This window comes from Melospiza melodia, unplaced genomic scaffold (assembly GCF_035770615.1).
Source record: "Melospiza melodia melodia isolate bMelMel2 unplaced genomic scaffold, bMelMel2.pri scaffold_55, whole genome shotgun sequence".
Lineage (NCBI taxonomy): Eukaryota > Metazoa > Chordata > Aves > Passeriformes > Passerellidae > Melospiza > Melospiza melodia.
This window is the reverse complement of record NW_026948799.1, coordinates 3,547,910-3,570,375: the sequence shown is the minus strand read 5'-3', so window position 1 is coordinate 3,570,375 and position 22,466 is coordinate 3,547,910. Positions and strand designations below refer to the sequence as shown.

Here is a 22,466-nt window from a genome sequence, read left to right as displayed (position 1 = left end):
ATTACCTGGGGTAGAGGTTATGCGTGCGTGCTACTTTCATCAGGTCCAAGGTGGTACCCAGGAAAACACGTAAAACCATACTCAGGCACAGTGAACACTACTGCAGACAAGGACAAGAACTCTCCTGAGGCAAACACAAGACCACCTCAAAACCAAACCAGCTCAGCCTGGAGACGAAGGCGTCGCCAAACACTCACAAACACAAGAAGAGACCTGTGGAAGGGGCTAGCAGCGGGCCTGTTAGCTAAAGGAGCGAGAAGTAAGAAGAAGAAGAAGCTGATAAGGAGCTTTCTCCAAGGCTGTAACCAAGGAGATCGAGAGAAGGAAGATAAGAACATTCTGCAGCTGGATGAAGCATTTTTAGAAAGTTAGGTGGAGTCAGAGTAACTTTTCACCAATGGCGTGGTATTGAATTATTGTGGCCAATAGCTAAGGTAGAGGAAGGGTAAACAACTGGAAAGTGTATAAAAGATCAGCCATTTTCATTAATAAACTGTTGCCAAGTGTTACTAACTGAGACTGCTTGTGGTCTCTGCTTTATGTCGTGACCGCCTCGACTGCGACAGAGACCGCCCCATTACATAGCAGCAGACAAAACAGAAAGTTAAATAACAGACTGCTGTAATAGGCCACAGATAGCCTTAACAAAAAAGTGTTCTCTGAATTATGTGTTATTACACTGTGTTGTATTGTAAAAAACATTATTATTCCCTCTTCCTAACCTTAAAACCCCTTAACCTTCTACCCACTCCTCCTCCCGTAGTGTAGCTTAGAAATGAAAAGAAAAAAGGGGGGAGGAGGGAAACACAGAAAAGAACAAGGCAGAAATCCCTCTCATCATAAAGATAACAAATTGTGCTTATATTCCCTATCAGAAGCCCTAATTCTGCCCAAAGATGAAAAATATTTCCGTCGGTGCTGTCCTCACCGCTGCCTGGATGCTCTACACTGTACCACGTGCCTTTGGCTGGATTAGCCCTCAGCCCAGCCATAATGTTTGGGTAACCTTAGCAAAAACATTAAAACAAGACAACATGTGCTTGTCTATGGGAAGCATAGATAATCCACTTTCTACATGTCTAGTAGGAATTCCCTTTGTAGCAGACGATTGGCCTGTCTATAACTCAGAGGTTCTCCACACCACAGGTAAGAGACCCAATGGGGCTGACACTTGGGACGAGTGGACGAAAATTCTGCCAGATGCTCGAGAGGAACCCCAAGAATTGGATCTATTGGGATTCTCCAAGGACACATATTGTGTCAAATTTTACTTTAGGCGTCCAAAAAACGATTGGCCAGAAATTGACCAACACAAAAACACATATCGAAAAGATGCGCCACCAATTAACAAAGCCTATAACCCACATGATTGGTGCAATTACACCGCTCATGTAATTTCTGTGTCCTCTCTCCATCCCAAAGTATTACCCAAGGGATGGGATCTTGCCGCAACCAGGTCTACTGGAAAATGTTCCTTTACCTGTCCTTGACTGGGGGTGAAATGAGATGATCTTTTAGGTCCCTTCCAGCCCATGCCATTCCAAGACTCCATTAATCTATGACTTCATGGGACCCACTGGCTCCCAGGAGTGGAGTGGGGTGCGTTGCCTGGAAACAGGAGTTGTGTTGAGGAGGGGCCTCAGTCCTGCAAGGGATTCGGAAGGAGAAGGAGCCTGCTGGCTGCTCGTCCTTTTTATCATCGCTTTGCTCATTGCTTCTATCAACCCTTTTGTTCACCCTGTTTGTCATCCATTTTGCTCATCCCTGACAGACCCAACTGGGCAGAAGGCTTGTGACAAATCAGGGACAGAGTGTGTGCAGACATGGCAACATGCCAGGACCCACTCAGCCTCTCCCAGATGCTGGATGTCGCCATTGGGACACCAGAGAAGGGAGCCATTCACTTTGCAGCCATGAGAAAACTGCTGCAGGCCATGCTGGAGAACCTGAACGTGCAGTATCTGACCAGTGAGGAGCCGTGGCCAGGGCAGCTGAGTGGCTCCTCACTTGCTGATGTTAATTATGAAGTGAAAGTATTTAAGAAAGAGATGGAAAACTACGAGAAACACATGTCCAAGGTAGAGGCTTTTCCCAGCCCCCCAGGCACTCCCCCAGCAGACAGCCCCTCCCTGCTCCCTCAGACAGCAGTGCTTGGCTCTGCCCTCACTGCCCTGGCAGAGCCGCTGGCAGGGGCTCTTTGCTGTCTGGTCGGGCTTCAGTGCTCTGGCACTGAGCCCAGCTGGGGCAGGTGGCACTGGGACTCTCCCTGCTCACCTGGCTGTGCCAAGGGCTGCCCATGGCAGGGTGAGGCTCTTTGGGGTGTTGCTGCCCTGGCTATCACCTCTGACATCCCTGTTTCTGGGCCTGTTTCACAGGTTCTTCATGAGGAGATTGGTGGGATAAAGGCAGAAACTTCCCGCATATCAGAGGACTTGAAGAAGTTCCAGGAGGCACAGGTTTGTGCAGATCACTGTGGTTCTAAGGTCATGTTTCCTAAACACCCTCACCAGAGACTTGTCTCTGACAATGCTTTCCCCTAGACCATGGAGACTTCCCAGCATCTTGAGGAGCTTTAAAAGTTAAAGGCTGGCCAGTGTCACATGGCAGGGGAAAGGAACAAGGTCCAGATGTCGCAGGACCAGGTGAACTGCTGCTGGGAGCAAGTTTTGGGTCTGAGACAGCAGCCTGTACCCTCTGCTCTGCTGGCTGGAGGCTCAGCACCCTTGGCCCTGCTTGATGCATGGACCGTGCTGCCTGCAGAGCCCTGCCAGCCTGGCTGAGCCTGGCCCTGCCCTGTCTCCAGGGCTCCACAAACCCCAGCAGGGATCAAGGGCTTGCGGGTCCCCATTGACCCTCCCAGAGGCTCACTGCTACCACTGCTCTCCCCTAGGACATGGCTGTCACCCAGGATCTCTGTGAGGAGGTTGACAAGTTAAAGACAACCCACATCCTCATGGAAGAAGGCATAAAGAAGCTTAAACAGTCTCTTGCCTTAGTGAGATGTTGGGTCATGTAATCTTTGGGCTCTCATGGGGAACTTCAATGTGATTCCAAGAGCAGGTTTTGGGATCAGGGTCTCAGGACTGGGTGGAGGACCCTGGCTCTGCCCATGCAGCTAAAGGGCCCCCATGCTGGGACAACATGATGTCTGTGCCCTGACTCTACCGTCACTGACCTTTCCAGATGAAGAAACTGGGGGAGGACCTTAAAAAGCTGAGGGAGGATTTTGCCAAGTGGAAAGAAGAGAGCAGGAAGTAGATCTCTCAGCATATTGAGTAAGGGGACAGGAGTGGATTTCATACCCTGGGGGGCTGGCAAGGGAGCCCAGGGTGTCTGTAGCATCCTGGTTTGTGGGCATGGGATGCCCAGCAGCCCTTCAGGGGTAACCCTGCCCTTGCCCCCATCCCGCTGGCCAGGGCTTTGCGGCAGGAGACAAAGTCACAGCTGAAGAAGATGGGAGAACATCAGGTGATGAAGAATGCCATGCTGGAGGAGCTGGTGACTGAGACAGCCGACCAGCTGAACATGCAGGTGAGGAAGCATGAGGAACGTACTCCTGGGGAAGCACTCCCACCACTCCTGGCTCAGTCCTGTTGGAGGTCCATGCCACATCCTCATGCTGTCTTGTGCTTTGCTGTAATCATTTGGGAGACCCAAACTGCCGAAATTGGCCTGGATCAGTCAGCAGCATGGACAGAAACTAAAGCCTTGATGCAAACGTCCTCTTGACATGGTGGGTTCATGGCCAATGGCTGAGTAATTGTCACAGTGGTTACAAGGGTCTTCAGGGTGAAGAGAGACGAGAATGTTGACTTCATGTTCAGAAGGCTTGATTTATTGTTTTATGATATATATATTACATTATAACTATACTAAAAGAAATAGAAGAGAAAGTTCTCAGAAGGCTAACTAAGCTAAGAACAGAAAAGAATGAATAACAAAGATCTGTGTCTCCACAGAGAGTGAGACCCAGCTCTGCCGTGAGTGGTCAGTAAATCTAAACATCTACAGGAGACCAATCATGGATTCACCTGTTGCATTCCACAGCAGCAGATAACCATTGTTTCCACTTTGTTGCTGAAACTTCTCAGCTTCAGCAGGAAAAATCCTAACAAAAGCATTTTAATGAAAAGATGTCTGTGACAAGTAATGCGGGTCTTCCCCTGTGGAGCAGACAGACCCCTTTTGGTCAGCACCTTATGTTTTTTCATCCCGGGAGCAGGATCAGAAGCTGAGACAGGACATGGAAGCCAAGTTTTTGGAGATCCAAAGAGACTATGAGAAACTCAGCTTTGCCTCAAAGAGAATCCAAAAGGACTCTCAACAAAAGCAAAAAGATATCACGGTGTGTGGGTGAAACATCTTTTGGGTCAGAGCATCCCCCAAGATGACTCCAGGCAGGAGACAAAGTCATATCCAGGCAGGGATCACAAGGAATCTCCTACTGCCCTCCTCACAGCTTTGTTCTGGTCCCAAGTGCCCTTCCTCGAGGTTTTTGGGCAAGGGGAGAGGGGTATGCTCCTACATCCTGGGGTGTGCCCCAATCTTGCTGTGGTGTCATGCATTCCTTTCTGTGCTGAAAGATGCTGGAGAAGCTGCAGAAGGAGAAAGCAGATCAGCAGGACATGATGGTTGCAATGGACATGGTACAGTCTAAGGGGCCTCTGTGCCAGCCCAGAGCTTCCCAGGCAGGGTGAAAAATGCCCCTTGTCCCTTGGGGTCTGGGTGGCAGAAATTGTCCCCTTGGGAGGGGGCATTTCCTGAGCTCATGGGGTCCCTCACACTTCACATGGTGGGACCAAGCTCACAAGGGTGATGGGGCAAACGGGGCCACAGCAGCCTGAAAGGGGCATGATGGCCTGGAGGAAGCACTCCTCCCTCTGCCCCTCACACGCATGCCCTGCCTGGCATTCCTCATCCCTTTCCCCTCCGCTCTCCTGCTGTTCCACTCTGCCAGAAGGCAGACAAAGCTGCCTTGGACAGCAAAGTCGATTGCAGCCAGTTTGGAGAGAACATGGAGGAGCTGGATGAGAGGATGCAGGAGTTGCAGAGCCAGATTTCAGGCCAGGAGCAGCACTGGAACAATATGCAGCAGCAGTTCAGCAATGCAACTGAAGACAAGGTGAGGGGTACCTCGTTCCCACCATGAGGAACTGGCACCTTTGGGACTTGACAGCCTGCAGCAGCATCCCTCTGAGGATCCCTCTCCAGGCTTTTCCCTGGAGAGCTCCATGTCACATCCTGGAGCAGCTGGCTGAGGCTGTGCACCTGTTCACAGCTGGATCGCCTGGATCTGAAGACTTTCCGTAAACACCTGGAGGACTCCTGGAACAGGAACATGGAGGAACTCGAGGATAGGCTGTTGCGTGAAAACGCCACTGGGATTAAGAAGTGAGTGCGATGGAGATTCTGATGGCTTTGGCAAACAACTGTTTCTGACAGCGATGGCAACTGCTCCTCCCAGGCAGGGCTGTCAGATGCAGTGACCCAGAGCTGGGTCGTGCCCTGCCCTCCTGGCTGTGCACATGGGGGACTTTGGTGCCAGAGAGGGGCTGAAAGCGCTGCAGGGGCTGCTTGAGATGGTGGCATGGGTGCCTGTGCCCTTCACCTGGCATCAGCCAGCACCTTGGGGATGGGGAGAAATAGGCTCAACAGCCCACGGTTCACCCTGCAATCACCATGACCCTGTGCAGTGACCTGCCCAACACCTGGCTGCTGCAGGGAGCTGCTGCCTGTGTGCTGCAGGCCTGTGGCCCCAGGAGCTCAGCCAGCCCTCTTCCCTCACCCTCCTTAGGCAGCTGCCAGTCCCTTTCATGTGCCTGTCCTGTGACCGCATGCTCAGCGTGCAGGTTCCTGGCCAGTGAGTAGCACCCATGCATCGCGGGTAGCGGGGCTGGCATGGGGGGAGATGGGTGCCAGCAGTGACCCGCTGTGCTGGGCACAGGGGTGACAGTGTCGGCTTGGGAGGGGCTGATGTGGGGAGCCCCCTCTGCAGCCCTGCCCATCACCAGGGCCTGTGGGAGCTCATCCCAAGCGCTACAGGCAGCGAGATGCCATGGGCTACAATCCCATGGCTTTGGGGGTGCTGCCTCCAACAGGAACAGGTTCGTTGTCCCCGGCCACACACCTGTGACTCCTGCCCTCCCCAGGTACCCCAAAAAACTCCCGTATTTGCACTCAATGCCCCCCAGCAAGGAGCCACTGCCCAGCCAAAGGTAAGGGCCCTGAGGACACATTCCCCGCGCCTGCGGTGCAGGGTAGCCCTGACACGGCAAGGAGGGCTCTGCACCTGGGCTGGGGCAGAGGAGCCTGGGGGGATGGGGCAGGGCAGGGGAGCAGAAGGCAGCTGTGGAGGGCCAGTGCTTGCCCCAGGGCTGGGGGCTTTTGAATTCCTTGCCTTGTACTGCCCTGTCTGGCCCACCTCTCTGTCCCAAGGTTGCTGAAAGCACATCTGATGAGCTGTGTCTGTTTTCAGTCTGAGCTCAGGCTTGCTGGGGAGTTGTGTGCCTCCTGTGAAGGGAGTTGCCAAAACTGATCCCTGCAGCTGGGACAGCGCAGCTCCTGCCAGCTGGTGTCCTGTGCACAGGGACCTGCCATGGCCATGGCCAGCACACCTTGCTGTGGGGACAGAGCCAGCAGATCCAGACTGGTGGGATGGGTTTGAGGCTCCTGCAGCAGGTGGACAGGAGCTGGCAGGGACATGCCCCTGCAGGCAGCACTGCCAGTGCCCTCCCTGGCACAGCAGGGTGATGCCCTGCATGCCATAGGGCTGGGCACTGAGCCTCCTCTGTCCCATCACACAGGAGGCTGCTGGTCTGTGCCAGTGTCCCCCATATGCCGCAGATCTCTGGGGACCATCAAAGCAGCAGTTTCAGGATGCAGAACATCAAGGCTTCCCCACATACAAGTGCACAGCTGCAGCCTCTCCTGGTACACCTCAACAAGGAAGGTGTGATGAAAGTGGGGACACAGAATGGTAACTGAGGTTTGATGGTATTGCTGACTGTCCAGGGGGAATCTGTGCCTTCAGTGCCCAGGGAGACCTGAGTTGGGAGGATTATTGGGGGGTGCTGGATTGGGCCCTGCATTACAGCCAGCTGCCCCCTCCTCCTCAGCCCAGTGTGACCCTGCTGCACGGTGAAGGACAAATCTCGAGAGGCCGTAATGACGAGCATCGTACAGCGATCAGGACACAGGATGTGTCAGATATGGCCCTGTCAGGGCGAGGGGGTCAGTGACGACAGGGGGCTGATTATCTGCAGGGTGCTAGCTGGGGGATGAGTGGGGTTCAGTGTACAGAGCTGGGTAATGTGGCATGGGTATTTTGTGTCTGGGGCAAGAAGGAAGGGACAGAATGGAGCAGGAGGACTGGCACATGGGGCAACTGAGCTTGGAGCTGGAGTAACGTGGGAGAACGGCCATGCCCAGTGTGGGACAAGAGCTTGAGTCGTGGTGTGGTGGGGCCAGCACCTGTGGCGGCTCACCCTTGTCCTTCACCGCCCAGGCCCTGCCGCCTCAGGAGAGCACTGGCCAGGCACAGCTCCTCAACAGGTCTCATGGGCCCCAGGGCTCGAGCAGCCTCTCCAGCCCCGCCAGACATCAACAGCCCCCGGCCAGCTGGAAAGGACTCAGTGCCCAATGCTCGACCTGGGACATCTTGTCCAAAGCGTGAAACGCCTGCGACAACTGTCATAAGAAATTTGGCTTTTTACTTGTATATCGTTATTAAGTTAGTTGTATATAGTTATTAGGTTAAGAAAAACTGTTAAAATTAGGGGCAGAGCCTTGTCTCACAGCCTGTCTCTCCCCGGGCTCCCTGGTGCTCCTTCAGCTCCTTCCCCCCTGCTGTGGCTCTGCCCCCGGGCTGAGCAGATCGAGCCCCGGGCCAGGCCCTGAGGCCGCTGCTGCTCCTGCGGTGCCTGCGGGGCAGCCCTGAGGCTCCGGGCCTGCTGTGGGAGCAGGAGTCGCGCTGCAGAGCCCGCGGCCCTCACGGGCTGCGAAGGCACGGGCAGATGGCCATGGGGCCCGGCTGGCAATGCCGGCGCTGCTGCTCTCGGCTGCCGCCTGCAATCCTTACAGGCAGCCCTCATGCCGGCTCAGGAGCCGCTCGGAGCCGTGCCCAAGGGCTGGCCCCGACCCGCGGCCCCCAAGGGCACTTGTCCCTTCATCTCTGCACTGCCACATTCTGAGCTCATTTGTCAGTTCCCTCCTCCCCTTCCTTTCTGCGTGGCAGTGTTAGGGGAGGGCCCAGCGGCTTTCCTCCCGCACAGCCGACAGCCTCTTGCCCACAGCTCCCTGGTGGGAGCCAGAGCTGCTTTCCACCCGGGCAGCCCCGCCGTGTCCCACAGCCTGGGCCGGCTCCTGCCCACTGCCGGCGAGGCCCAGTGGCTGGGCCCGGCCATCCCGGGCCAGAGCAGCTCCCTGGCCCGGAGAACACAGCCGGACATGGGGGGACACACGGCAACACACGGGGGACACACGGCGGGCACCATTTCCCCGTGTCCCCATTGCCTCAGAGCAGCGCCGTGTGCGGGGCTGGCACGGACCCGGGCACAAAGGAATGTCTTTGCTGTCACCGGAGAAAGGACACGGCAGGGGTGCTGCTCACAGATGAGGCTGCTCGGGGCTGGGGGGGCTCTCCGACCTTCTCACACCTGCGGAGGTCGGGGCAGTCTCTGTCCCTCTCAGCCCTGGTGTGACCCCACCCGATCATCATCGGGCTCAGAGGGACAGAGACACCCCCAAACCCCCAGAAGGGCTGAACCCGGGATTTGATTTGGGGCTGAGGATTTAGGAAGGGGCTGGAATTGGGGCTGAGCTTGGAGATGGGGCTGAGATTTGGATTAGACCTGGGATTGGGGTTAAGGCTAGACATGGGATTGGCTTTGGGCTGGGGTTGGGATTGGGTCTGGGGCTAGATGAGTGTGACACTGGGATGAGATTGAATACAGAATTGTGAGTATGTCTAAACATGGAGACCAGGATCAGGGTCAGGTTTGGGACTGAGCTCACCCAGAACAGGACAGAGGGGATGTCACTGCAGGATGTCCCTGGCATCATCCCAGCCCTCCTCAGGCACCTCCAAACATGGGAGGCAGCTGGGTGCTCCAAGATCCAGGTCATCCCATGCTGCCCCTCAATATCATGCAAGCATTCCCTGAGGGCAGCCCTGACTGTGACCCTTGGGGCTCTGGGATCAGCCCTCACATCCCTGTAGGAGCAGCTGCAGACAGGATGAGAGATCCCTCCGCTGATTCCTGTGGAAAGGTGAAGCTCAGCTGCCCTTTTCTTCTGGTGCATCCTCCACTCCTCAGTTGAGGATGTCAAACTCCCCAGGAGCAGAAAAATCCTCGTTCCCGGTTTTGTTGTGGCTGCAGCCTTGAACATCCATGCAGAATGAAGGGCTTTCTGACAGCCCTGCTGAATGACACCAGCAAGAGGTTTGTGAGAAGGGGAAGGAAATGTATTTTAATAGTAAATAAAAGGTGCAAAATTATTTCTTTCTGTCATATTCCTTTTCAGTCAGTTCCAGGTCTGTTTTCAGAGTGCCACCTTCTCAGCTGATTGTGTTTGTGCCCTCCTTTCTCCCCTCCCTTTCTTTGTCTGCTCTGCTTCTCTCTCTGTCTCGCTTGACCCAGGTCAGCTCCCACCAAAGACCCTGCCCTGATTTAATTCCCAATCCACGAGCTACAACAACCATGGGTGAAGTTATGAAGACTGGCAGTGAAATGTCACTGTAAGATCTTGCCCCATTTGGCTTTTCACTTGTCCATAAGAGCTTTGTGTTCAAGAGCAGGAATATTATTTCCTGGCTGGGAACTGGAATTCCAGCCCCTGGGAGTTTGTGCCACTGATCCCAGAGGGGCATTCCCAAGGCTCCCAGGGTGCTGTTCCTGCCATGCCTCCCAAGGAGCTGTGCAGAGCCAGGGGACAAGGTCCAGCAGCTCTGTTGGTTCTGCAGTTCCACAAGGGCCCCTGGGTCCATGAGTTTCCCTACTGCCCACAGAGGTTCCTTGGTTCCCATGATGCCCTGCTGTGTCACCATGGATATTTGGTGCCATAAAGTTCTTCAGTGTCACAATGGCCTCCCTCGCTCCATGAGCTTCCTCAGTGTCACAATGGCTTCCTTGGATGGGCATTGTCACCATGGACCATTGGCTCCATGCAAGCCTGCTGGGTCACCATGGACTCCTTGGTTCCAGGAGGTTCTGGGGGTGTCTCCATGGTCTCCTTGGATCCACAGTGTCACAATGGACCACTGGATCCACCTGGACCTGCTGTGTCACCATGGCCCCTTGGCTCCATGGGACCCCAGGGTCACAACTGACTCTTGCTTCCACGTCACCCCCTCAGTGTCAAAATGGCCCCTTCATTCCATAAGGAATATGAAAGTTTTGTAGAAACATTGAGCAAATCCTGCTCAACACACCTGGGAACATCTGTTTGCATTCAAGAGAGAGGTTAAAGGTGAGGATGGCACCAGCAGCTTCCATCTGCAACAGAGATCCAGGGAAAGGACAGGGACAGAGAATTCAGCTGCAAGACTCAGAATTCTGCTTCCAGAGATCATTTCTGCTCACACTGTCCCTTGGAGAAAGGTGACACTATTCCAGTCAGCCTGGCCTGAGCAGGTGGTTCCTCAGTGGGGTTTGTTTTTTAGGAAACCTGCTCAGGCTTTTCCATTCTTTACTTTCCTTCAGCCAGGGCCTGTGTGCAGACAAAGCCCTGAGGAGAGCAGGGGGGACATGGTGCAATGGGCTGGGACATGGACCTGCAGAACTCAGGGGAAAAGGTTCTGCTGCAGGGCACAGGGATGTCAGTGTCAAGTGGGCCATGTCAGACATGGTGAGGCTGGGGGTGAGGAATAGCTTGTCCAAACAGGGTCAGCCCTCAAGGGGCTCATTGTTCTCTGTGCCCAGACCTCCTAAGGAGACATTCAGCATTAGGATCACCTGGGGAATGCTTCTATGAGCTCTTCTCTGAACTGGGAAATAAAAAATACTCACTTGATTAAAGAAAACAAGTCAGGAGGTGCACTTTGAAATCTTCCTTCTTAAATGAACTCCAAACTGACTCCAGTGGGCTGCACTTGATCTGGACACATGAAGAGAGCTGAAGGAAGATAAAGAGCCCCCGAGGGCTTTCTGTATTTTGATGATCCCCGCAGTGGATTTGGGGCTGAGTCCAGGACCCTCAGGCACTGAGAGAAGGCTGAAGAAGCATCTCAAGGAGTCAGAAGCAAAACTCCAAGTCCCTTGAAGCATCACTGGGTCCCACTGAGGGCAGGGAGTGCCAAAGGCTCCCCAGGGACTGCTGAGAGCAGATCCTTGAGGCCAGGATTGCAGGGAGCCAAAGGCTCTGAGCAGGGAACTGCAATGCTGAGCAGCAAGGCCTTAGCTGGGTGGGGGAAGCAGAAAGGCCAAGCCCTGAGCCCAGCCTGGGACAGCAGGGCCTGTCCCTCACAGGGGGCTCGGGGCTGTTTGTGGGGCAGTGGGATGTGAGGGGCAGCAAGGACAAATGTCATAAACCTGTGTGGCGCTGCAGATCCTCATGGAACCAAGGGGCCGGTGGGACACTGTGGGGCCTCATGGAAACAAGAGGCCATTGTGAGCCTGCAGGGCTGGAACACCCCAGAACACTGAAATGTTGGGGATAACCAAAGGTTCCTTTCCTTGAGTTTGGTGCAGAGGAGAAACACCAACCAGATGTTGTCAACATGGCCAGATGCAAAGAATAGTCTTGGTAGGAAGGGACCCACAAGGATCATCAAGCCCAGCTCATAAGTGAATGGCCCACACAGGGACTGAACCCACAAACTCAGTGATACCAGCACCATGCTCTAACCAACTGAGATAAGAGGTCAGAATGACACAAAATTTTACTGGCAAAATGTGGACAGTCAAGGAACTTTGGCAAAGGTTTTAATACAACATCCACTTCAACATAAACCTCTTATCATAGCATTAACTTCACGAACTTAGCCCATTTAACCTAAAAACCTTTAACTGTTGAGATGTTATGTTACCCAAAAATGTTCCAGGTAAGTAGGATTAGAAGGAGAAGAAATAGAGAACAACAGAAAGACAGAAGATCTTTAGAAAGACACACACATAGGTACCAGCTACTGGGGTTCCAGCACTGCTAACAGAAAAACTCCAGGAGAAGACAGGATCCAGATCATGGGCTGGCCTCATGCTCTGGCTTTTAAACTCCTTGGCCTTCATGGGCCCACCCCTGGGGTGGGACTGCCAATTGCTTGTCCAATATGAGCCAGGATAAGACCAGCTGCTACTGTGTGATTGATTGACAGCTCAGCCAATCAGAGTGGGGTTAGCACAGCATTTGCTATGTGATTGACAGCTCTGCCAGGTGAGGGCTGGGGGCGGGGCTGTGTCCCACCACAAACCAAGTCCTGACCCGGCCCTGGCCCCACACGAGCATTCCGAGCATCCCAAGGTGTCTAGGGACATCAATGTCGTCCAGCCTCTGACAATGACCACGGTGACACTACAGAACCTCATGGAGCCATGGGTCGGTTGTGACAATGTGGGTCCAAGGACACTAAGGAACCTCATGGAATCAGGGACACCATTGTGCAACTTAGGGGCAGTATGGATGCAAGGGTCAGTAATCAAACAGTTGGAGCCCATAGAAACAAGGAGCAATCGTTTCACAGTGCGGCTGCGTGGGGCCAATGGACCCTTGTGACTCTGTTGGGGCTCATGAAACCAAGAAGCCATTGTGACATTGCCAGACCTCATGTAATCAAGGAGAATACTCTGACAGTGTGGGCACTCATGAAATCAATGGAACATGGAACAGGTCTGCCTGGTTTGGCCTCCTGGGGCCTGTCTGACAGGTTCCACTGAATTTGACATGTCAAGGGCCACTTCCCATCTGACCGTGAAGCACTGGGGCTCCATGATTTTATTCCTGTGGGAAAGAAGTGTCTTTCTTGTCTAGGCACCCGTGGCCAAAATTGAGATTCTGCATCTAAAATTCTCTATATCCAAGGGTTACTCCCAGACAAAATCTGCCTGTACAGTCCAGTCTGGCAAGACTTGGCCCCTGGTGACTGCCTCTTATCTGCCCCTCCACCACTGGGGCTCACTTGTTTCCTTCCTATGGAGACCATTGTGACACTGCTGAGGATTGTGGAAACGATAGGCCATGGTAACATAACAGGCCTTTGTGAAACCTGTTACACTGTAGGAAGTTGTGGAACCAAGGGGAACATTGTGACGCTGCAGGGTACCATGGATGCAAGGGGCCACTGTGACACTGTGGGGCCTCGTGGAACCAAGGACATCACTGGGGCTTTGTTGGGCCACATGGTCCCAGGGAGCCAGTGTGAAGCAGCAGGGCTTTGTGGAACCAAGAGGCCATTGCTGCATTTCAGGGCCTTGTGGAGCCAAAGGGCCGTTGTGATCCTGTGAGGCACTGTGTATCCATGGAGAGCATTGTGGCATTGCAAGGCCCCATGGAATCATGGAGACCATTGTGACACTGTGGGGCTCCATGGAACCAAAGGGCCACTGTGACCCTGCAGGGCCTCATGGAAGGAAGGGGCCATTGTGACATTGTAGGAACTTGTGGAACCAAGGGGATCATTGTGGTACCACTGGAGCCAATGGAACCAAGGGGCCATGGTGACACAGAGAGGGTTCATGGAACCAATAGAGCATTATGGCACATGAGGCCTTGTGGAACTATGGAGACCATTAAGATCCTCAAGGACTTGTGTAACCAAGGGGGCATTATGACACCAGAGGGCATCATCGAAGCAAGAGAACCATTGTGACACTGCAGGGCCCTGTGGAACCAAGGGAACATGAAATAGGTGTGGCTGCCTTGGCCTCCCAGGGGTCACCTGACAGGTCTGGCTGACCTTGAAATGTAGAAGGCCACTCCCATGTGCCCCTGAAACACTGAGGCTCTGGGCTTTTCTTTGTATGGAAAAGAACTGTCCATCTTTTCCAGGCATCCATGGCCAAATTTAGGATTCCACCTCCAAATGTTTGTGTATACAAGGATTGCTGCCAGACAAAAGTTGCCAGGAAAGACAAGTCTGGCTGGTCTTTGGCTCCTGAGGGGCAGCATTCACCTATTTTCCAAACACTGGAAAGGGCTCTGTGCTTTTCTTTTTATGAAAAATACGCATCGCTCTTTTCCAGGCACAAATGTTTTAAATTAGGCCTCCACATTCATAATTTCAAATACCCAAGGGTTGCTCAAAGCAAACCTGCCAGGACAGACAGGTCAGGCTTGCCTTGGCCTCTGGTGGTTGCCATTCATCAGCTCCTGAAACATGGAGGCTCCGTGGTTTCCTTCCTATGGAGACCAATGTGACATTTGAGAGCCTTGTGAAATGAAGGGACCCTCATGGCACTGCAGAGCCTCATGGAATCAAGGACATCATTGTGGCTCTGTTGGGCCACACGGTCCCAAGGGGCCCGAGCAAAGCAGCGTGTGGAGAGTTTTTGTGCAGACATAGCTTGAGGGGAAAGGCCATGATCATATACAGCTGGTTAAGGAGTAAAAATGCAGCTGTAAGCAGTAAGTTCTCAGCCTTCTGATTACAAGAAAACAACAACACTGTGCCCTTGAGCAAGTAACTGTAAGACAATAATAACAGGATGTAAAAACAGGTACTAGTCTCAACAGAAAACCACAAAGCATCCTGAGACTATAGCTACAAAAAAGGAGCTGACATTTAACCTGTAGCCAATGATGAGCTTAGCTTTTGCAATATGTATGAGCTTAATTAACACTACTATAAAAGCATGTAAGACGGATCAATAAATTTGTGACTTGCTGATCATTGGATGTTTATGTCTCCCTTCGCCCCGTCAGCAGCAATGTGGGAGTTAGCCCAGTTGCAACTCAGAATCAGCCAGATTTTACCCCAAAATAATTGGGCATGAATTTCAAGCCCTGGGAATCATCTGTTTAACTTAGGGTGAGCTTGAGAGCTCTCCAATAAGCCTTTAGTGTTGTTATGCTAACTTGTCTAAGTTATAGTCCCTTATTGGTTAATTGTTTCCCCTAGATGGTTATTGTTCTAGATGTTCTACCCCCAAGTGCATGTTGCTTCTCCTTTGTCTTTGGTCTTTGGATCCTCCCCCTCTTAATGTTCTCGATATCTCCATGTTTATTGTTTATCACCCTGTTATTCAAGTTCCTTTTAAACAACTCCGTTGATGCTGCTCCTTTTCATTTTTGCCACCCTCATCCTGAAGTCAGGGAACCAGAGAGGTTTGTTGCAGCCACCTTCATGTGACATTTGGCGCTCAAACAGGGACCATGACACTCAGGGCTCCTTGTGTCAGTCATGTCAGTTGGGGTTAGCTGATGAATAGGCCAGTGCTCCCCAAGATTTTGGATTGTACCTGGCCCGGCGGATTCATCGTTGCTTCAAGGGACCTTGCCCAGGATCAGCAGGGACAGCAACGGTTTTACCTGCATAGGATTGCTGGTGGGTTTGGGGAAATACAGGACATTTATTGCCCATTTTGCCACTGTGTATTTACAATATGCACCCATGTTCCATAATTGATTTGGGGTGTTCCAGTGGCTCTTCCCCATAAGGCAGAGAAAGAGAAAAATGGGCAGCCAGATGTCCAAAGTAAAAAAGGACCATATATGGATGCTTTAATTCTCACTGATCATGACATAATATTTTCAAAGAACGAAAAAAAATCAATCATGAGGTGGATCATTAAAAATTTTCCAGACTCAACTGCTGACAAAATCCATACCACTGAATTTTGGGACTCACTGGGAGTTAAATGGTACAACCTTTCAATCAAAAGGGATCCCATTGCACCTCACATGCTCTGCATTTTCCACACTATCCTTGAGACCCTTCACCAGAAAGCAGTGTGTTGAAAATTCAATCTGATGGTCACTCCTAACTCAGGACCACCCCTCAAACCTGCCTTTCTCAGACCTTCCATGATGGTCCAAGATGGCAATGGCCATGCGGTCTTGGAGCATCATGCCCTGGAGACTCGAGATGAAAGGAGCCCAAATGGGGCTTGGGAGCCCAACCATCCTCCCTCCCTCTTGGCTCCTCCACTTCCTGCTACCACAACCTTCTCTTCCACCCTGAACAAACCTCCAGACTACACCCCCACAACTGCGGGTCATGCCCCACTGTCAATCATTCCACCTTCACCCTGGACCATGCCTCCAGTACTCCCCTCTGGAAGTCCGCAATCCTAAATCAAGGCCCTTCCTCTCTAACACCTGACAAAATGGCAGTGCCGTTTGCCTCACCCTCCAGCAACAATATAACCCCATGATCAAAGATACTAAGCCCAACTGTCACTCTATTTCTAATCCAAATGTTTCTGTTACAAGTTCTTCTTGCTCTCCAGAAGACAGTGTGGACTCCCCAGAGCCACTTTGCCCCTCAACCCCAGAAGATCCCTAGGAAAGGATCCGGTAAGAAACAGTTAAGGAAGGAGACTGGCAAATAGTCTTGAAACTCCTTGTTGCCCCTGTATGTTATGAAAGAAGGGACCAGAATCCCAGGTATCAGCCATTTGTTTACGGGGAAATCTGTGTAGGGCAGCTAAAGACCATAGAAGGCATTTACCTTGTTTTAATGGCCTAATGAGGGCCATGTTTACAGCACATGTCTTAACCCTTATGATTTAAACTGTATTATGACCATGTTGTTGTCACCTACAGAATACACCCTGTGGGAAGGGGGATGGAAGTGTTTACTAAATCAATTAATAGCAGACTATGCTAATAATGAGGCAAGGGCAGAATTGACAATCAACCATCTAGCTGGAGAAGGACAACACAGCCTACAAGATGATCAAGCAGCAGGTATCCCCAGAGAATTATTGGATCAATAATATCAAAGAGATGGCTTTGAAAGCTTTAATCCAGTTATCAGATGGTAGCACCCCCAGTTTGGACTATCTTGGGTGGCTGCAGCTAAAGCTTTAGGATAATTAGACCATATTGGGTACCTGCTAAGTAAGCAAACCAATGCTACCTCCCTCACATTGAGTGGCCTGCTCTCAGACATAGAGACCATCAGACAGGCCACCTTGCAGAACAGCAATAGAGTTTTTACTCTGGGCACATGGGCATGGCTGTGTAGACTCTGAGGGCATAGGTTGCCTGAACCTCTCCAGCCACAGCGAGTCAATCCACAAGAGCATTCAAGTACTGAAGGAAGGGTTCAAGAAGCTTCAAGTCAATAACAAAGACTGGGTCAAAAAACTCTTCCAATCCAAGGGACTAAAGGGTTGGATGATGTCGAGCTAAAACAGGACTATTCATTCTCTTAGTGGTTGTTGTTGTTGTATTGTTAATTTTCCCATGTTTGTTTGGATGCTTTTAGAAAGTCTTACAAAATTCTTTCAGTTCCATCTTTGTTGTAAAATAGAAAGGGGGAAGATACCCAACACAAGCTCCTCATGGACCCCTTGGAGGAGAGAATTGGCAGCCAGGATGGTACAAAAACCACTCAGAGACTCAGTGTGGGAAGGAAACAACTTAAAAGTACCTAAAATTATTCCTAAATTCATTAAGTACCTTAAAAAACCTTGAGTATCTTTAGGCATTAATGAGCCCCACTGAGTGTCAGTAAAAAGCTCTCCAGGGACCCATTATAGCAGATAATTGGGGGCATGATTGCACAAACCTCTCACAGTCTGTATTAAATGGGAAACAGCAAGTGGCTTAAAATAACTGGAGTACCCTGAAGCATTAGTTAGCTCCACTGAGTGTTGTTACTGACAAAGCCTCCTCAGGGACTAATTACAGCAGATAATTTCAGGCCAGGATTGCAAAAACCTCTCAGAGACTCCAAGGCAAAAGCCAAACCCAAAGTCCTTTGAAAAACCTGCAGTCATTGCAGGGAGCATTAAGGAGCCCCAGGGGCATTCCTGGCCAAGGCTCCCCAGCGACTCCTTCCAGCAGATCCTTGAGGCCACAGGGATGTGGGCTAGGGGCGGATGCTGAGGGCAGGACAAGGGGCTGACAGGTCCCAGCCTGACTGGGGCTGTGCCAGGAGGCCCCAGGGCCTCAGGACAAGGTGTCTCCTCACAGCCCTTGGTGGCACAGACCCTGCTGCTGTGCCCCAGGGCACCAAGACTTGGCTTCTCTTTGTCCCTACCTGTCATCACTGCCTCCAGTTCTTGGCTCTTCCTGGGGCCTGGGGACACTTTCTCAGTGGTGTCCCTCAGTGGGACCCATTAAAAATCCAAGAAAGTTTGGAGTTGGATTCTGCCTTGGAGTTCTGGAGAGGTTTCTTCAGCTCCCTCTCAGGGACTGATATTCAGGGCCTGAGCACAAAACCCCAGAGGCTCATTAAATTCCTTGTGCTGTGTCTGTGCTGCTGAGCTGGGCTGGGCTGCTGGCACAGAGGCAGCTCCTGGTAACCAAGAAGAGCTTCAAAAGCACATTTCTCTTGATGAGCAGCTCTTCTGCCAGCCCAGCAGGGCTGGGGCACTGCCTGCAGTCACCCCAGGCACAGCACAGAGGCACAGAGAGCTTCAATCAAGGGCTGGGAAGGTGCTGAGAAGTGCCTGGGGCACAATCACTGCCAGCCCTTGGCACAGGAACCTCTGGCTGCAGGACAATGCAGCTGCAGCTCCTGGAATGATCTCCTAAAGTTGGAACCTCCCAATGCCTACAGACCCTGTGAGTACCTTCTCTGATTGTCTCTTGTGCAGAGCAGCCAGGGGTGCCCAGGGCTGTCCTGCAGAGCAGGGTCCTGCAGCCCAGGGCGCTCTGCTGTGGCAGGGACTCTGCTGCCTGCCAGGGACAGCTCTTAGCCAGCCCTGGCAGCTGCTCCCAGCGCTGGAGAGAAGCTCTAGGGGTAAGGAGCCACCCTGAGCAAGGCAGGGGCTGCTGCTGAGAGGGGCTGGGTGGGGCAGGGCTGTTCCCAGCTCCAGACCAGTCTGGGCACAGCTCCAGAGGGCACTTCCCAACGAAGGTAAGCCTGGGATTCCTGTAAAGATCAGGAGCTTTCCTGAGAGTGTTTTGAATTTCCTGCTTGGAGAAGGATGGAAAATTGGGGTGATGACAAAAAGATTTTTTCATTTTATACATTTTTCATATATTTGTAGCTCTTTAAATTACTATTACATAGTATAAATCTATAATCATTATTAAAGTCTATTCAACTCTTAATGAACTGTATTGCTATTATAATACTTCTATAGCTACAATCCTGTATTAACTCTATTATTTTCCCTAAGCTTTTTCTTTGATTTTAGAAAAATAAGCTGATTGTCTAAATGCATTCCTGAAATACATATAGTATACAATACATATAGTATCCTGTAAAGTCTTATTATCAGGAACAGGACCTACAAGAACATTGTGTTTTTTGACCAGAATGTGAGCAGTCATAACAAAAATTGAAGGCAAAGAAGCCCTTGGACTTACTGCAATGGATTGAGCCAGGGCTATGTAACTGGGGTGAGTGAATCTCTTATTGGATGTTCCTGTTAAATTTTCTTTATTAATCAACCTTAATAAATTGTGTAAATCAGGGCCCGGGTGTGCCCCATCCCCACTGGGACACCTGGAAGCTTCCAATAAGTGTCTGGTTTTTACTTTACTGTTCTAACACTGTTGCAAGGGTTTTTTGGTTTTTTTTTTTTTTTTTTTTTTTTTTTTTTTTTTTTTTTTTTGTTTTTTTGTTTTTTTTTCTCTTTTGATTATAAAAAACAAGGGGATGAGAGAAGAAGAACAAGAATTGTAATCCCAGAATCCCAGGACATTCTGAGTTGAAAGGGACACACAGGATCATACAACTAATGTTTGAACATTTACAGGGACTGCAGAACTGTAAATTAAGCAGGTCAGTCTCTCTGCTGGGAGCCTCCCAAAGGGCCCTCAGCCACTCCTCAGCCCTGGACAGCAGCAGCATCACCTCTGCAGGGCCCAGCAGGGCTCTCCTGAGCTGCCCTTGCCCAGCTGCACACAGAGCCTGCCCCAGCCCGGGCCCTGCACACAGGCAGGTTTCTGTAGGGCCCCAGATGGGCTCTGTGAGCGCTGGCAGGGACAAGGCTCCTCTCAGGAGGGCATGTCCAGGCCCAGGGAGATGCTCAGGGAAGGAGAGGGGGCTGAAGAGAGCAGTGCTGGGGGCAGGATGAGGGCACTGTTGGTGTGTGGGAGGTGCCGGGCACAGCTGGGCACAGGAACACTGTCCTGAGTGTCTGACTGTCTCTGTCCTGCCCTCTCAGGCACAGCACCACAACATCTTCTCTTGGTTCTGCACTGCCCTGATATTGTCGCTGTTATCTGCTGCTCTCAGAGAGGCTCTGGGATTTGCAGCAGCTGAGTCAGGCACTGCCCTTGGCATTCTTGCCAGGCAGGGCTGTCCATGGGAATGGGGTGTCCGAGCTTCCCTGGCACCTGTGGGGCTGTGGGCAAAGCAGTCCATGGGAAAGGGGAATGAGCTGAGCCCCCTCCCTGAGATCCCATCATGGGCACAGCCAGGGATCTCCTTGCTGTGCCCTTCCAAGCTCTGAGCTGCCCTCCGGGGTGCAAATCTGTGCCAGAGCCTCTGGGAGTTCCCTGATTGTCCCACAGGGAAGGGCAGAGCTGCCAGAGCTGAGGAAATGCTGTTGGGTTTGCCAAGGGAGCTGTGAGTGTCCTTGGCAGAAGGGGGTGCTAAGAGCTTGCTCAGAGACCTTTAGAGAGGGTGAGACATTCAGGGATCCCTCTGCTCTGGGCAGGGTCTGGTTTATCCCAGGCTGACCCGAGAGTGTGATTGTGCTCTGATTGCAGCCAAAGGTGCAAAGCCAGAGCAGCTGGGAACAAGCCCATCCAGCCCCTCACCTTCCCTCAGCCGCAGGGAATCTTTGCCTCTCACATCTCTCAGTGGCAAACTCTGAGTGCAGCAGAAATGCTGGGGATTTCTGACCTCAGAGACCCAGGAATGATGTGTATATAGGAAAACAATTCCTAAAACCAACTTCTGCCCTCTATTTCCATTAGAACTGGGAGTGCAGATGCTACCAAGCCTCTCAGCATTAGGAGTGATTTCCCGGACAAATCCTGAATATCCAGCCTTGCCCCTCTGCCACATGGCCACAAACCCAGGGCACAGGGACAGGGATGGCTCCTTGAAAGGCCCCTCGCACAGACCTGGCTGCTCCTGGCACACTCAGCGAGCACAACTGGAGCTCAGGCAGGGACCTGGGTGAAGGATTTCCCAGAGCAGGAACAAGGGTGGGTGAGTCCCAGTGGGACAGTCTGCAGGGAATGGCCCAGGTGTGGCTCCAGGCAGCCTCTCCTGACTTTTCACTGTCCTTTCTCCATGAACAGTTCCCCATGTGCAGCCTCAGCAAATGTCCAACAGCAGCTCCATCAGCCACTTCCTCCTGCTGGCACTGGCAGACACACAGCAGCTGCAGCTCCTGCACTTCTGCCTCTTGCTGGCCATCTCCCTGGCTGCCCTCCTGGGCAACGGCCTCATCATCAGCGCCGTAGCCTGCAGCCACCACCTGCACACACCCATGTTCTTCTTCCTGCTCAACCTGGCCCTCAGCGACCTGGACTCCATCTGCACCACTGTCCCCAAAGCCATGCACAATTCCCTCTGGGACACCAGGGACATCTCCTACAAAGGATGTGCTGCCCAAGTCTTTTTCTTTATGTTTTTCATTTCAGCAGATTTTTACCTTCTGACCATCATGTGCTATGACCGCTACGTGTCCATCTGCAAACCCCTGCACTATGGGACCCTCCTGGGCAGCAGAGCTTGTGCCCACATGGCAGCAGCTGCCTGGGCCGGTGGCTTTCTCAATGCTCTCATGCACACAGCCAATACATTTTCCCTGCCCCTGTGCCATGGCAATGCCCTGGGCCAGTTCTTCTGTGAAATCCCACAGATCCTCAAACTCTCCTGCTCACGTTCAAACTACAGGGAACTTGTGCACATTGCAGTTAGTTCCTGTTTAGCACTTTGCTGTTTTGCGTTCATTGTTTTCTCCTATGTGCAGGTTTTCAGGGCTGTGCTGAGGATCCCCTCTGAGCATGGACGGCACAAAGCCTTTTCCACCTGCCTCCCTCACCTGGCCGTGGTCTCTCTGTTCCTCAGCACTGCTGTGTTTGCTCACCTGAAGCCCTCCTCCATGTCCTCCCCATCCCTGGATCTGGCCCTGTCAGTTCTGTACTCAGTGGTGCCTCCAGCCCTGAACCCCCTCATCTACAGCCTGAGGAACCAGGAGCTCAAGGCTGCAGTGAGAAGACTGATGACTGGATGGTTCCAGAAACAATAAACGGCTGTAAAACTCTTGTCAATCATTTGCAATAAAAGTCATCTTTCATACTACTTGTTTGTTTAATTTTGGACGATGTGTTTCTTTGTTTCACTTTTTTTCATATTGTCCACAAAGAAATGTCATTCCTTGTACCATTTCTCATTGTGTTTCTCTCCAAATTCCCTGTAGCCCCAGACTGTGTCAATGATGGGCCGCGCTCTG

The 22,466-nt window shown here is 52.0% G+C and overlaps 1 protein-coding gene and 1 long non-coding RNA gene across 2 annotated transcripts; both read left to right on the top strand.

Annotated features, from left to right (window-relative positions):
- Nucleotides 1–1,944: 1,944 nt before the first annotated feature.
- LOC134413880 (uncharacterized) lies at nucleotides 1,945–2,947 on the top strand. Its single transcript, XR_010026606.1, has 3 exons — nucleotides 1,945–2,078; nucleotides 2,376–2,456; nucleotides 2,891–2,947. It is a non-coding gene; the product is annotated as an uncharacterized LOC134413880 (long non-coding RNA).
- An 18,382-nt stretch (nucleotides 2,948–21,329) lies between these two features.
- On the top strand, nucleotides 21,330–22,262 carry LOC134413890 (olfactory receptor 14A16-like). Its single transcript, XM_063147918.1, has one exon. It carries the CDS (start codon nucleotides 21,330–21,332, stop codon nucleotides 22,260–22,262), a length of 933 nt encoding a protein of 310 aa, XP_063003988.1.
- Nucleotides 22,263–22,466: the final 204 nt, after the last annotated feature.

What these genes read in the sequence shown, in the direction of transcription:
- LOC134413890 (XM_063147918.1), top strand. Translation starts at nt 21,330, where the DNA reads ATGTCCAACAGCAGCTCCATCAGCCACTTCCTCCTGCTGGCACTGGCA.